General features: G+C 42.3%; 1 protein-coding gene across 2 annotated transcripts in view; it reads right to left on the bottom strand.

Annotated features, from left to right (window-relative positions):
- Positions 1-3,437: 3,437 nt before the first annotated feature.
- LOC111977198 (V-type proton ATPase subunit S1-like protein) overlaps positions 3,438-13,252 on the bottom strand; it is a 17,075-nt gene continuing 7,260 nt past the window's right edge. Inside the window, exons 2-7 of one of the 2 annotated variants that reach the window (XR_002879011.2) lie at positions 5,426-5,481; positions 5,144-5,220; positions 4,669-4,919; positions 4,181-4,475; positions 3,754-4,076; positions 3,438-3,527 (exon numbers count right to left, since the gene is read on the bottom strand). Coding sequence is in view for 1 of the 2 variants with exons in the window: in XM_024006555.2 (XP_023862323.1) it covers positions 3,810-4,076; positions 4,181-4,475; positions 4,669-4,919; positions 5,144-5,220; positions 5,426-5,481 (946 nt within the window). In the remaining variant the exon portion in view is untranslated. Of the gene's footprint in view, positions 3,528-3,577; positions 4,077-4,180; positions 4,476-4,668; positions 4,920-5,143; positions 5,221-5,425; positions 5,482-13,252 lie in introns of those variants that run through there. The other variant, XM_024006555.2, reaches the window with a different exon arrangement.

Below are 13,252 nucleotides of genomic sequence, written 5' to 3'. Positions count from 1 at the left end.
TATTTACCGACAAACCATTACAGAATTACTGCAATTCAATTGGCTAAAATTGGAAATTGTAGTAGTCACAAACCACAGTTGGTCACCTGCTAGCTGCTACAGTCCACTGGCATACTGTTATGTTCCGCTAACTGTTTTCTTTTTCTTTCTGTCCACTGGTGTCAAAGCAAGTGTGAAACAGTTTTGACAACCCTCTCTCTCTCTCTCTCCTCTCCCTCTCCTCTCCCTCTCTCTCTCTCTCTCTCTCTCTCTCTCTCTCTCTCTCTCTCTCTCTCTCTCTCTCTCTTCTCTCTCTCTCTCTCTTCTCTGTCTGTCCTCTCCTCCATCTCTCTCTCTCTGTCTCTGTCCTCTCTCCTCTATCTCTCTATCTATCTCTCTCTCTCTCTCTCTCTTTTGCCTTTCTATCTCTCCTGTTAATGTCACCTCCCCCGGCTCTTACTGACATCTACCCATGAGCCCCCTCTCTTTCCATTTACTGTAACCAGCATCCTTATCCACTGAGCACCCACTGACACCAGAAGGGCTTTCATTTAACGTCTTCAGACGTCTGTAGATGTCTACAGATGTCTCAGATGTCTACAGATGTCTTCAGATGTCTTCAGATGTCTACAGATGTCTCAGATGTCTACAGATGTCTTCAGATGTCTTCAGATGTTACAGATGTCTACAGTGTTTCAGTGTCTTCAGACTCTTCAGTGTCGATGTCTTAGACGTCTTCAGATGTCTACAGATGTCTCAGTGTCTTCAGATGTCTACAGATGTCTACAGATGTCTACAGATGTCTTCAGATGTCTTCAGTTCTACAGACGTCTTCAGATGTTACAGATGTCTTCAGATGTCTACAGATGTCTACAGATGTCTTCAGATGTCTTCAGACGTCTTCAGAGTCACAGATGTTCAGATGTCTTCAGTTCTACAGACGTCTTCAGATGTCTACAGATGTCTTCAGATGTCTACAGAGTCTTCAGACGTCTTCAGAGTCTTCAGATGTCTGTGTCTAAGATGTCTTCAGGTCTTCAGATGTCTACAGATGTCTTCGATGTCTCAGATCGACCGGCCTTCATCTGGACCAAACATAGACATTCAGGATTGGTCCAGCCCGGACCTGACCAAATCTGAACCAATCATAGACGTCTATGTTTCACAGGTTTTCATAGTATAGTGCAGGACAGTACAGTAGAGTACAATACACTGGAGTTGAGTACCCTGTATGTACTGTAGTGTACTGAACTATACTTACTACACTTTTACTGTACTGTTCTGAACTCATCTCAACTGTGCTGTACTTTGATGTCCAAACGTGTGAAAATAGACGTCTATGATGGTTCAGATTTGGTGGGTCCGAACCAAATTTTGGTCTTGTTTGTCTTGTTTGGGGGCAGAGTTCACCAAAATAATTGCCAGTGTGTAGAATAATACCCAAATATGCAAAGGAGGATATTTCTACCTTTGTGTACCTCTACATCACCATGAAGAAAATGACATTCATATCCATAATTATGAGGGAGATTTTACTGAAATTCTGTTACCAAACTTAGCATCTGCACAGTTCTTCYTSTAAAATMTAAAAAAMAGTCATTGTGCATAGTTGTATGGTTTGTTAAACTTTGAAATCAATGGTTTMTGTTMGGCATACATTTTAAAGMGAAAKATTTGAGTCTCAGTGCAATTCCYTTACCGTGGTAAAGGCAAAATAACCCACCAGACATAACAAGGCGACTCTTAGCAATTTAATTTGATTATTGTTTATTGATCAAACTACATAAATTGTTCCATGGAGAAACCTCCTCCACTGGTTTCATAGTTTGTAGGATACATTTATGACCAAAGTACACTGCTACAGACTGACAGAACTGCCATATCGAATGTAAGTTCTACTTACTGTCATGCTGAGTGTTATTCTGTAATAGTGAGTTACTGATGTTGTTACTGGTTGCTAGTGTTGTCTCTGGAGTATAATGGCCTCTATATGTACTTGCGGACGGACGGCATTCCATAAGTATCGTCCCTATGTTTACATTTGTACTGGAAAGTCACAGTTGGATCAAATGTAGACTCAGCAATATGACATCATCACACACAGCAGGGTGACATCCCGCTTACAGAAATCAACAACAACAAAATTYTAATCTGCCAAGACTGCCCCTATTGGCTCTTCCCCAGAAAGGGAAATATTGGCAGATTTGAATCTGTTATTGTGTCTGTGAAGCAMGAAGTCGCCCCACTGTGGACAATGATGTCATACTGCTGAATCTACCTTTAAACTGGACTGTACTTCTAGGGTGTCATGTCTGGCCCAGTTCAAGACAATTATAAGACAGACAGTGTTATATGGTAATACTGTAGAAAAAAAACAATATGCATTGATACTGTCACCGATCCTCATAGCACAATGTTTAACTGATAACTATGTAATTGTGCGCTATCTGAAGATAGTAAACAGCTATGATCATACGACCTTAACATATCTACAGCACTGTATATCCTTGTGATTATGAGCAGTAGTAGAATAGCCTTCCTGTACCTAGTAGTATTTCTTGATTACACTGTATATTAAAAAAAACTTCAGCTGAGAGATACATCTGTACATTTGAGTGTTTTTCGTTTGTTATTTACATTGTAACTGTACTTCTCATGTTCACATTGTCATGCGTAATGGAAAATCCTTTAGCTTCACTTTGGCAGTCAAAAACCCAGCAGRGTGGCTGGCAGCTCCTTCACCACCCTTGTCCGTACTCCATAGACTCTCAGTGAGTGACGTCTTCTTATAGACCCGCGTCGTTCGTTGCCCTCAGAAGGGCAGTCTTGTGCAGCTTATTTCCATGTTTAGTCTTTAGTGTTGAGAGTTAGCCATTAGCGCCTGCCAGGCTAACCCATGTTGTGCTAGTTAGTCGAACCCCTCAGACTGGTGGCTGGTCCATTCAAGTCCCAAAAGTCTACGCCAGGGGCAGGGTGGGAAACCCCAGAGGTTCAGGAGAGCCACAGTGACCAATCTAGTTCACTCCAGCCAGGTGCCAGACCAGTGGTTCCCAAATAGTTGTGTGACATGAACCACCAAAACCCTCTAGAATTCTTGAGATACCCTCCAGATTATCTCAAACAAGTTTCCAGCTCAAGTACAATCTTAACCCAGTAAGATGTGTCTGTGATCTACCAGTGGATCCTCACACTCCATTTGAGAAACACTGTGCTAGARGACCTTATTCAATTTATGACAGAGTGCAGCTAATTCAGTGAAAATGCCATGAGATTCGACAAAAGATTCCTTGTATTGGTATGAATTTGGCAATGTGTCAATGCTAGGATTGGGAGTGGGGACTCCACACACCAAAGCCCAGTTATGCTAAGGGGTGAGGGCCCCTAAGCAGGCTTGGACGATGGCAGGGTTAGCTGCAGTCGTTAACTGTTGAATCGGGTGCTTCAGTGCCTGGCTGAGGTGAAAGCTTGGTGACACTGTGTCCCTCCAGGGCCCCTGGTCTCTTCCTGACCTTCAACCCCACGATCAAGAGGTTTTAACATCCAATAACCTTAGGTAGGAAATGAATGTGAAGGTTCAGGTCAATGAAAAAAGGAAGGATGGTAGACAAACACAGTTTTAATGCTTCAAAAAATGTGATAGCTTAGTATTGTTAACATGTTAACATGTTGGTCTTATAATAGAGAACAGGCAAAAGCCAACAGGTGAAAATAGTTGTCACTAGTAAACAAACATTTGGAAGCATGGAAAACAGTGTGGGTGCAACTTTTTCCCACTTTCATTCACCAGCATCCACGACTCTCTATCTTCTCCCTCTCTCTTCCTCCCTCTCTCACAGGCAGTTCTTGTCGGGTAGCTCGTACTGCTGTGAGGCCCTACGCTCTAGAGCTTTGCTCAGCCTGCGTGGGAAATACACCATAGCTTTATGTTCCTCATAGCGGTCGATGTGTTTGAGGTGCACCACCATGTGCAGAGCGTAGGCCAGCACCAACAGCAGGATCAGAGAGGTCACCAGGCCCATCAGTATGGCTGGGGTCAGGAAGGTGGCACAGTCGCTGGCCGACGCAAACTTATCAGACATGACGTTGAACGCCTGGATCTGCAGAGAGGAAGAGAGGAAATAGGAAATATTACAAGGTGAAGTAAACAAGTTTTTTTTATAGATAAATCAATCAGTCATTAAAAACGGTCAAAGCTCCATACCTGGAAGTCAGTAAACGTGATGTGCCAATTAGCTGAGGTGTCAGTGTGTGAGCTGGGCACCAGGAGGGTGTCATATTTGTGCTGACTGCTGACATGCTGGCAGTGATAGGAGGAGGTGGCGGGGGCGTACACCTCGCTGGCGTTGAATGTAGCCTCATGGGTCCAGTTGTAGTGGATGTGGACGCTGTCTAAGGTGAACCAGTTCTGCCCTGCCGACTCGTAGAATGTGTTGGACATCTGCAACCTGATAACAAGTCCCCTGAGGTCCTCCACATCGCCAAATTTCAGTGATAGCCTGTGTACAAAAACAAACTCAAATGTTGATTGAAAAGGACCGGGCCTTTAGTAGGTAGATCCTGAGTGAMATATACAGGACTCATCTCATTGTAACAATATTTTCCTCCATTAATTGAATGTATAATTTAAACTTTTGATAACWACATAGCAGTCGATACAACTCATGGTCGGACATGATTTACAGTACTTACGTAGCCTTCTCCTTGGTGCAGATGGATCCCTTGGTGTCCACAGGGGCGTTGGGTCCYAAGGTCTTCTCCGTCAGGTCTATGAAGGTGTGGTTCTTGTAGCGGACGGCCAGGCGCTTGGCTTTGAACAGGATGCAGGTCTTGCCATTGTAGGCCACGCTCAGAGGAGAGTAGGGCCCGAATATGGGGGACTGGAGCAGCTTTCTCTTGCCCTTGTCATGGCCATGCTGGTTGAGGTGGTGCCAGCTATCCCGCTGCAGAGAGGAGGGGTAGAGGGGAGATTGGATCAATTAATWTAATTAATTGACAAGAAACGCCACACACATAGTTATCACGGTAGTAATAGTAAGACTAGTAAAACAAACTGTAGAGAATCTGAACAGTGTCCCCTAGGGGGCGATGTGATACTACGATGCACAGGATCAGAGAGAGCGGGGATAGAAAGAGAGCGAGAAGAGAGACAGAGAGAGACTTCTACCTTCAGTAATCTTTTGAGTGGGCTTTCCTCAGTGGGCACATAACCCTCAGCCACCAAGCTCATTCCATCAATACCACCTGACACACAGAAACACAAATAAAAGAGTCAAATACTATTTGGCTAAAATATATTTGCTTACAAATACACTGCCTACCTACATGGACATTGATGCTTCAAGCTGTATGTTTGGGCAGTAGTTTTTAAACCGATACTGCATAAACATGTCTAAGACAGGCTTGATTGCGTCAGGCTCATAATCATGAGACATGATTTGTTATTTACCCGCTCTGATTCTCACAGCTGGGTATGGGACCTCTGTAACATAGTCGACTTCTGTGCTGTAGAGACAAGAGAAAATGACAATGTGGTTAAAAGATGCAGCTACATGTCCGTGCACATATTTTCTCAGAGTTGACAGAGTAGATTTCAAACCAGCACAAGGCAATATAGGCAAGCTATACTATTAGTGGCGATACTATACCTTCAGCAGTTCACCTTTTGATCACTAACCAGATCATCATAGCCAATGTCTCCTGAGCATTCTGGTAGGGTTAGGAATTGCCAGGGACCTCACGATACAATATCACAATACTTAGGTGGCGATACGATATGTATTGCAATTCTCACGATCATATATGTATTGCGATTCGATACAGTGATTTTATTGCTCACGATGTCTGTTGCAGAGGGACAAGAGAGAGCCATGAGAAAACACGTTTAGATCAGTCATGGAAATAAAAGTGCTGAAAACAAATTGGTTCCCTATTTAAAAAGAAGATGGAGAACAAGCTATGAAGGAAACATACTGGAGTTTTGGTGCAGGTACAACCAACTAGCGAAAATATGATATTGTCAAAAGGATATGATATATCGTCAAAAATAATATCCCGATATGTAACTGTATAAATGTTTTCCCCCCACCACTACTTTCTGGCGCCAAAAGGCTGGCATGCTGGTGGCAGCTACACATTGGTAATGGGTGGTGGTATATCTCTCCAATACAAAGCTTGTTTTATTTACTATCAAACCTTGACACTAGCGGTGGCCTACATGCAGTATCAGAGGATAAACACAATCATTTGACCGTATAGTTGTGATTGGTCAGCTTTGTATTGTCCTGTCCTGTCCAGGCTGATCATGCAGTAGAGCTGGGAAGATAAAACTAAAATGATCGACGCCAACAATTTATCGAGGACATTTTACTGATACCGATAATCCCAATAAATAGTCTACTAGAGAAATGTGAAGTTTAAAGGAAATAAGTGTGCTAATATGGGCTAATGTTACAATTGATAGTAACAACATTCAAAGTAGCAGTATTTTACCTTTAATTTACCTTTATTTTACCATTTATTTTACCTTTATTTAACTAGGCAAGTCAGTTAAGAACAAATTCTTATTTTCAATGACGGCCTAGGAACAGTGGGTTAACTGACTTGTTCATGGGCAGAATGACAGATTTTTACCTTGTCAGCTCGGGGATTCGATTTTACAGCTTTCCGGTTACTAGTCCAACTCTCTAACCAATAGGCTACCTGCCGTCCCATAGTAGTAGTAGTAGTAGTAGTAGTAGTAGTAGTAAGTGCTAATGGTATGGTAATATATAGTAGGCTAACAAATGTACATGAATGTTATAATCGTTCTATAATCGTTCTACGTATCGTTCTATTTATGGTTATCGTGATAATTCAGTCAATTTATCCATAACGCCCACTTTACCATTCAGGCTAGGCTGTCTGTGGTTTAAACCCCCAGTGGTTAATCTCAATCTGTTGTGTGTGTGTGTGTGTGTGTGTGTGTGTGTGTGTGTGTGTGTGTGTGTGTGTGTGTGTGTGTGTGTGTGTGTGTGTGTGTGTGTGTGTGTGTGTGTGTGTGTGTGTGTGTGTGTGTGTGTGTGTGTTGTGTGTGTGTGCGTGCGCGTGTGGGAACTAGGTTAGATTATGATTTTGAATGCCTTGCCTCTGCTCAGCATGCAGTGATCTTACAGACAGGCTGTGCAGTCAGTCAGTACCCAGAACTGATCAGTACCCAGACCTGATCAGTACCCAGAACTGATCGGGCTGGTGACAAAACTAAAGCACCCAATTCCTTTAAAGTCTCACTCTCCTTTTCACCTCATTTATCACCTGATTTACTGAACCAAGGCTCATCTTAATAGGTGGTACAGGTATCCTCATAACATGGTACAAGTGTGTGTGTGGGGGGGGGGGCTATTCTAATACTCCTCTATTGTTCTTCAAGCACCGGGGGAGGCCGATGACATCACAGTGCACCCATCAGACCAACTCATTGGATGGACACCTCCTTGAAGTTTGCAGTTGTGTATAAAAAATAAAAAACATTTTCAAAACATGTATTTTTTTACTCTTAAATTTGTGTACATTACCATATTTATACATGAGATATTGTTTTTCAACAGGAAAAGTAAAAGAAATAGCTGGAATGCTTTTAGGCATAGATAAAGAACAACCACAGTACAGATTCCCCCCGAGGGTTTGCCCTATATTTTAAGCACTTCGTACGTTGTTTTTGCATCAATATCGAATGACAATGTCTGTGAGAGGAATAGCTTGCAGGGACTGTTGAGTGTAGCTTTTAACCCAATTGACAACTCAGTGTAAAGTAAACATTGTGAGTGAACTTGCTATGAGGTTTGCTTTTAATTCAATTCAATTCAAGGGCTTTATTGGCATGGGAAACATATGTTAACATTGCCAAAGCAAGTGAAGTAGATAATAAACAAAGGTGAAATAAACAATAAAATGAACAGTAAACATTACACTCACAGAAGTTCCAAAATAATAGAGACATTTCAAATGTCATATTATGTCTATATACAGTGTTGTAACAATGTGCAAATACAAGTACAAAAGTACAATATTTTAAATAAATAAACATAAATATGGGTTGTATTTACAATGGTMTTTGTTCTTCACTGGTTGCTCTTTTCTTGTGGAACCTTTATCTGTGCTTTGCTTGACTGAATTGGGCCCTATATTATGTTGTGCAGAAGTAGCTAGGATGTTAATTAACATAGGCCATTACACCAAAATTGTTGGAATTCACTGTCTGTACACTACCAGCTATTAGACAGATAGGCTGTTTAATAATACCCTGATCAGCTGGAWTTGAAGAAATTATTTTTTATTTAGAAAATTATACCCTGATCATTTCCTCTGGGGTAGCTATCCATCTGGGCATGTCTGTGTTGTTACACATCTGCTGTTATCAGACAGTAACCTGCCAGTAACATGGCACTGTGCATTTGTCCACCTGGCTCAAGACTATAGGATCTGGGTTCAGGAAGGGATATCAGAAAGGCACTCCTCACTGGGCACAGATGACAGTTCAATGTCTAGTTTTGATAAACATTTGATTGAGTTATCAACTAATGTGAATTTCCAAGTAAAACCAACAAACATTTTAATCAGCTCATTGCATTTAGGTAAAGGCTGGATGAAAAAAAATCATTTTTTAAAATTTATGTCTCATTCATTTACTTTTTGCAAATCCCATCAGTTTTCCATGTTGACTCAATGTCATCACATTTATATTTTTAGTTGAAATGACGTGTAAACAACGTTGATTCAACCTACTTGTGCCCAGTGTGACCTGGTCTAGTGATCACCAACCCTATTTCTAGAGAGCTGTAACAAAAGCTGTTGTTCAGGAACAGTTAAATGGTCTGGGGCCGTTAGCTCTGGTGCTATTGCCTAGGMCCCGGTTTCCCAAAAGCATCTTAAAGCTAAATTCATCGTTAGAACCTTCGTAGTAGCACCGTTAAATCTGCGAGCTAAGAGCATCGTTACTAAACTTGCACTTGAAAACGCTCGTTATTTTCCGACTCCCTCAGATCACTAGTAGAACAGCTAAGTGCGTCGTTAGATGCTTTTCTTTGCTCTTCCATGTCACTTTATTCACAGTAGATCTCTGCTAAACATAGAATGAAGAAGTTGATCTGTCTGACGGTGACTGCCGATAACTGCAGAACGAAGTTAACTACGAATACAACGTTGCCAAAGTCTTTGCAATTGTTACAAACAAGTGAAGAATAAAAATCTGCTTCAAATGGAAGCCAATATGACTGCATATGTGGCTCTAACGACGCACTCGGCGAATGTTCTCTCTGCGTGGTGTTTTGGGAAACGCACGTTACATCTTCGGCCGTTGTAGGAACAATGCATAATTAAAACACTTGTAAACTTAAATTCCATCGCTATCGGGAAACCGGGCCCAGGTAAAGCAAGCTTGGGCTTGACATAGATAATTGGTGGGGCTGTTGCTCAAGTCAAGGACAATTACTAGTCTTATTATAACAGTCTTAATTAGTTCTGAGAAGTGAGCTGTTAGCAGTCAGGGGCTAGAGGGGTTGCTTTTCAGGAAGCGTTAGATTAGAAGGTCAACCTAGTATCTGTTAGCATCCGTCCAGGAGGTCAGGTGGACACACCAGGGGAAGTTCCTGCCAGGCTAGGGGCATCTCATTGCCAGCCCACCTGACTGAGGGATCAGGATTAGTGTAGGGGTGGAACACTGGAGCAACGTCTCTGGGGCTAAAAACACTGTTTAGTGCCAGGAGAGCACCAGGATGCACTGAGCTCTCCAGGTCCAGCTGCATGACAAGAAGAGAGATTAGACCATGAGTGGCTATTCTTATCCTCAAAGAGCCTGTGTGGGTCCAGGCGTTTGTTCCAGCCAAGCAATCGACCTACATGTGATTCAACATATTAACTAATCATAGGCTTCAACCAAGCTGGCTTTGATTAGTTGGGGAAAGAATAAGTGCACTATTTGTGGAGAACGGTAGATAATTGGACCATGCACATTGGGACAATTGGAAGAGCTACCTGTCATGTCTATTTCCTGACTTCTTTGACCTATGACATATGTGTCTAATCCTTTATCCTCCTTTATCTTATTCTAGCTACATGTTAGGAAGCAGAGTTACAATGTCTAAACATGCACAGAGGTTGCTTAAAGGATACAACAGCCTAATTGTCTAGTTTTGTTTCCAAACAGAGGAGAGTTGATGAACTTAAGGACCATTTAATTAGTATTTATTTAGACGTAGGGACGCACAACAACAGCATGGTGTTTCTCTACCGTAGTAGATTAACATTTTTAGAAGAAAATAATCTTGCTATTGCTTATTTATTTAGCAAAAAGTGTTGTCCTTTTCATTTACAGAAACAGAAAAAATAACACTCGTGAACGCAATGCTTTTCGACCAGGCGGTCTTCTGCAGACAGTGGCACCCTGCTGCTGATGACGCGTGTTTACTTACACATTATCAAATACGCAAATGCGTAATTCATGAATGTTACTTAAGCAAGGTCACCTTCTTTTGGTTGTTTGGATTACCTGCCCCCCTCGAGCACTTTTCCCAATGTCCCCGTTGCCTTTATTGACCCAGAACTTTCTGATTGGATGGGCTGTCATGATAATGAACACATGGTTTCCAAGTATTTGATGGCTTTTCTCTCCCATTTCAACCATTACCATAAGCCCATCCTCCGATTTTCCCATCCACCAGCCGCCACTGTTGTGACGATAGTGTCCCTTGTAGTCTACCTTTGGTCCTCTCCATTGCGCACACTATGTAGAGTAAGCTGCTATGTTCTGTGTATGAATCAAATGGCGATGGAGTTTAGCTTCTCTGATGCCAGCTACAGTAGATCTGATGTAGAGTGAGCTTACCCTAAAATGGAGGTGCTGAGATAATGATGTTGGAAGTTGATGTGTTGGATTCTTGACGTGTGCCTGCCCTAGTAGTGCCGTTTGGCAGTTTGACCTGGCATGTGAGACTGTGATAGCGTGCCAGGCTGGTTGACGTCTGTGACTTATCACCTGCATCTGTTCTCCTACCGACACCCAGCGTAAAATAAACAGACGCATAACAACACAGCCACTCAATAAAAACATCCCATTTGATTTACACCCAATATGCATAGAATGTAACTAAATCAACACAGGGGCCTACGGCGCCGAATGACACTAAAGACCTCATTTTACCCTCAACTACACTAATAGGTCCTCCATCAGCCCGGTTTCCTAAACATCACAGCTCCACACACAAGTGAATACCCAGGCTTCAGCTGGCTGGAAGAGGCTGCCTTGCAAGTGTTTGTATATAAACGCAAGTAAGCCCAGCCGTTTGTTCCTGTGCCAGTTTGGCCAGGTCAGCTGCAACCCTGTTACTGGCTGACCCTGTCACACGGAGCCCGAGTGCTGAACAGGCCCTTTATATAATCAAAGCTATTCCACAGCCACTCCTTGGCTCACCTCACAGAGGCACTCTTCAACACAAAAAGACAGACACACATTTATATTTTTGTAATTTAGCAGACTCTCTTATCCTGAGCAATTATGTTAAAGTGCCTTGCTCAAGGGCACACCAATAGATTTCTCACCTAGTCGGCTTTAGGATTCAAACCAGCGCCCTTTCGGTTACTGACCTAATGCTCTTAACCACTAGGCTACCTGCCACCAGGACACACAGGGACACATGGACCCACACTCATACAGAAGGAACAGGCACATATAAACTATACGCACTAGCATCTGCATATTCAAATATACAAAGTCAAACACCTGTCCAGACACACAGACATTCATGGAGATGTAATGTATACCATGCACACATTCACACACAAACATACATTGATAAACGATAACACAAACAACAGAACGATACACATACACTCTCTACTGGGCTGAGTTGGCTATACTGGAGCAGACAAGGTGTGGTACGCATCAAACAGTAAACAGGACAAGCTCGCTCTGCCAATGCAGTGACTCTGTTCAGAAGCACTGCTCTACAGCGATGGAGATTGGTACCTCAATGAACTCTCAGCGTCTCCTACCTCTCTGGGCCTCTCTACCTCTGCCTTATACAGCAAGTAGATTACCAGGATATTTTTCAATTGTCATCTGTTTTACTTACCCTTCATTTATTCAGGGAAGCCTCGTTGAGGTTGTAATCTGTGTTATTTACCCTTCATTTATTCAGGGAAGCCTCGTTGAGGTTGTAATCTGTGTTATTTACCCTTCATTTATTCAGGGAAGCCTCGTTGAGGTTGTAACCTGTGTTATCCTGGTCAGGAGGCATTATCACTAAGCACCAATAGCCTGTCTGCATTACCCCTTCCTACATGTCTTTGATACGTTAATTGTATATGCAGGTGATGACTAATAATAGACTATTAGAGCAGATTAAGACTAAAGCGTTTAGAGAGACTCTAAGGTCGCCTGCTGCTACTCAGGTGGCTGTGTTTTTATGCTTAAGAACTGACCTAAGCACAGATTTGGAGGTGTGATAAATATAGTGAGGTCTGCTTGGGATCAGGAGTCAGATCCCTGCTACTGGTCAAGATTAAGTTAATCAGAAAATAGTCCTCTGTTTTATGAGTACTTTGATAAGAGAGGTAAAACAATAGGAACAAAAAGAGTATGTATGAATCAGTATGAAAGCAGCCAACGTGTGCTCAGCATATGTGGGAACTCCTTCAAGACTGTTGGAAAAGCATTCCTCATGAAGCTGGTTGAGAGAATGCCAAGGGTGTGCAAAACTGTCATCAAGGCAAAGGGTGGCTACTTTGAAGAATCTCAAATATATTTTGATTTCTTTAACACTTTTTTGGTTACTACATGATTCCATATGTGTTATTTAATAGTTTTGATGTCTTCACTATTGTTCTACAATGTAGAAAATAGTAAAAATAAAGAAAAACCCTTGAATGAGTAGGTGTCCAAACTTTTGACTGGTACTGTATGTTTTACAGGTAAGTTTAAGATAACAGGCATGTTGAATGTTCATCAGTTGAAAAGTATTGTGATATTGGACATGGCTCTAGTCCGGAGTCTATAGCTACCCTCCTGTAGGTTTACACTCCAACCCTGTTCCTGGAGAGCTACCGTCCTGTAGATTTTCACTCCAACCCTAATCTAGCGCACATGATTCGAATAATTAGCTGGTTGATGAACGGAATCAGGTTGGTTACAACTGGGGTTGGAGTAAAAACCTACAGGACGGTAGCTCTCCAGGAACAGGGTTGGAGTGTAAACCTACAGGAGGGAAGCTCTCCAGGAACAGGGTTGGAGTGTAAACCTACA

Source organism: Salvelinus sp. IW2-2015, linkage group LG17 (assembly GCF_002910315.2).
Source record: "Salvelinus sp. IW2-2015 linkage group LG17, ASM291031v2, whole genome shotgun sequence".
NCBI classification, from domain to species: Eukaryota; Metazoa; Chordata; class Actinopteri; order Salmoniformes; family Salmonidae; genus Salvelinus; species Salvelinus sp. IW2-2015.
The sequence above is the reverse complement of the archived record's forward strand: the minus strand, read 5'-3'. Positions and strand labels throughout refer to the sequence as shown.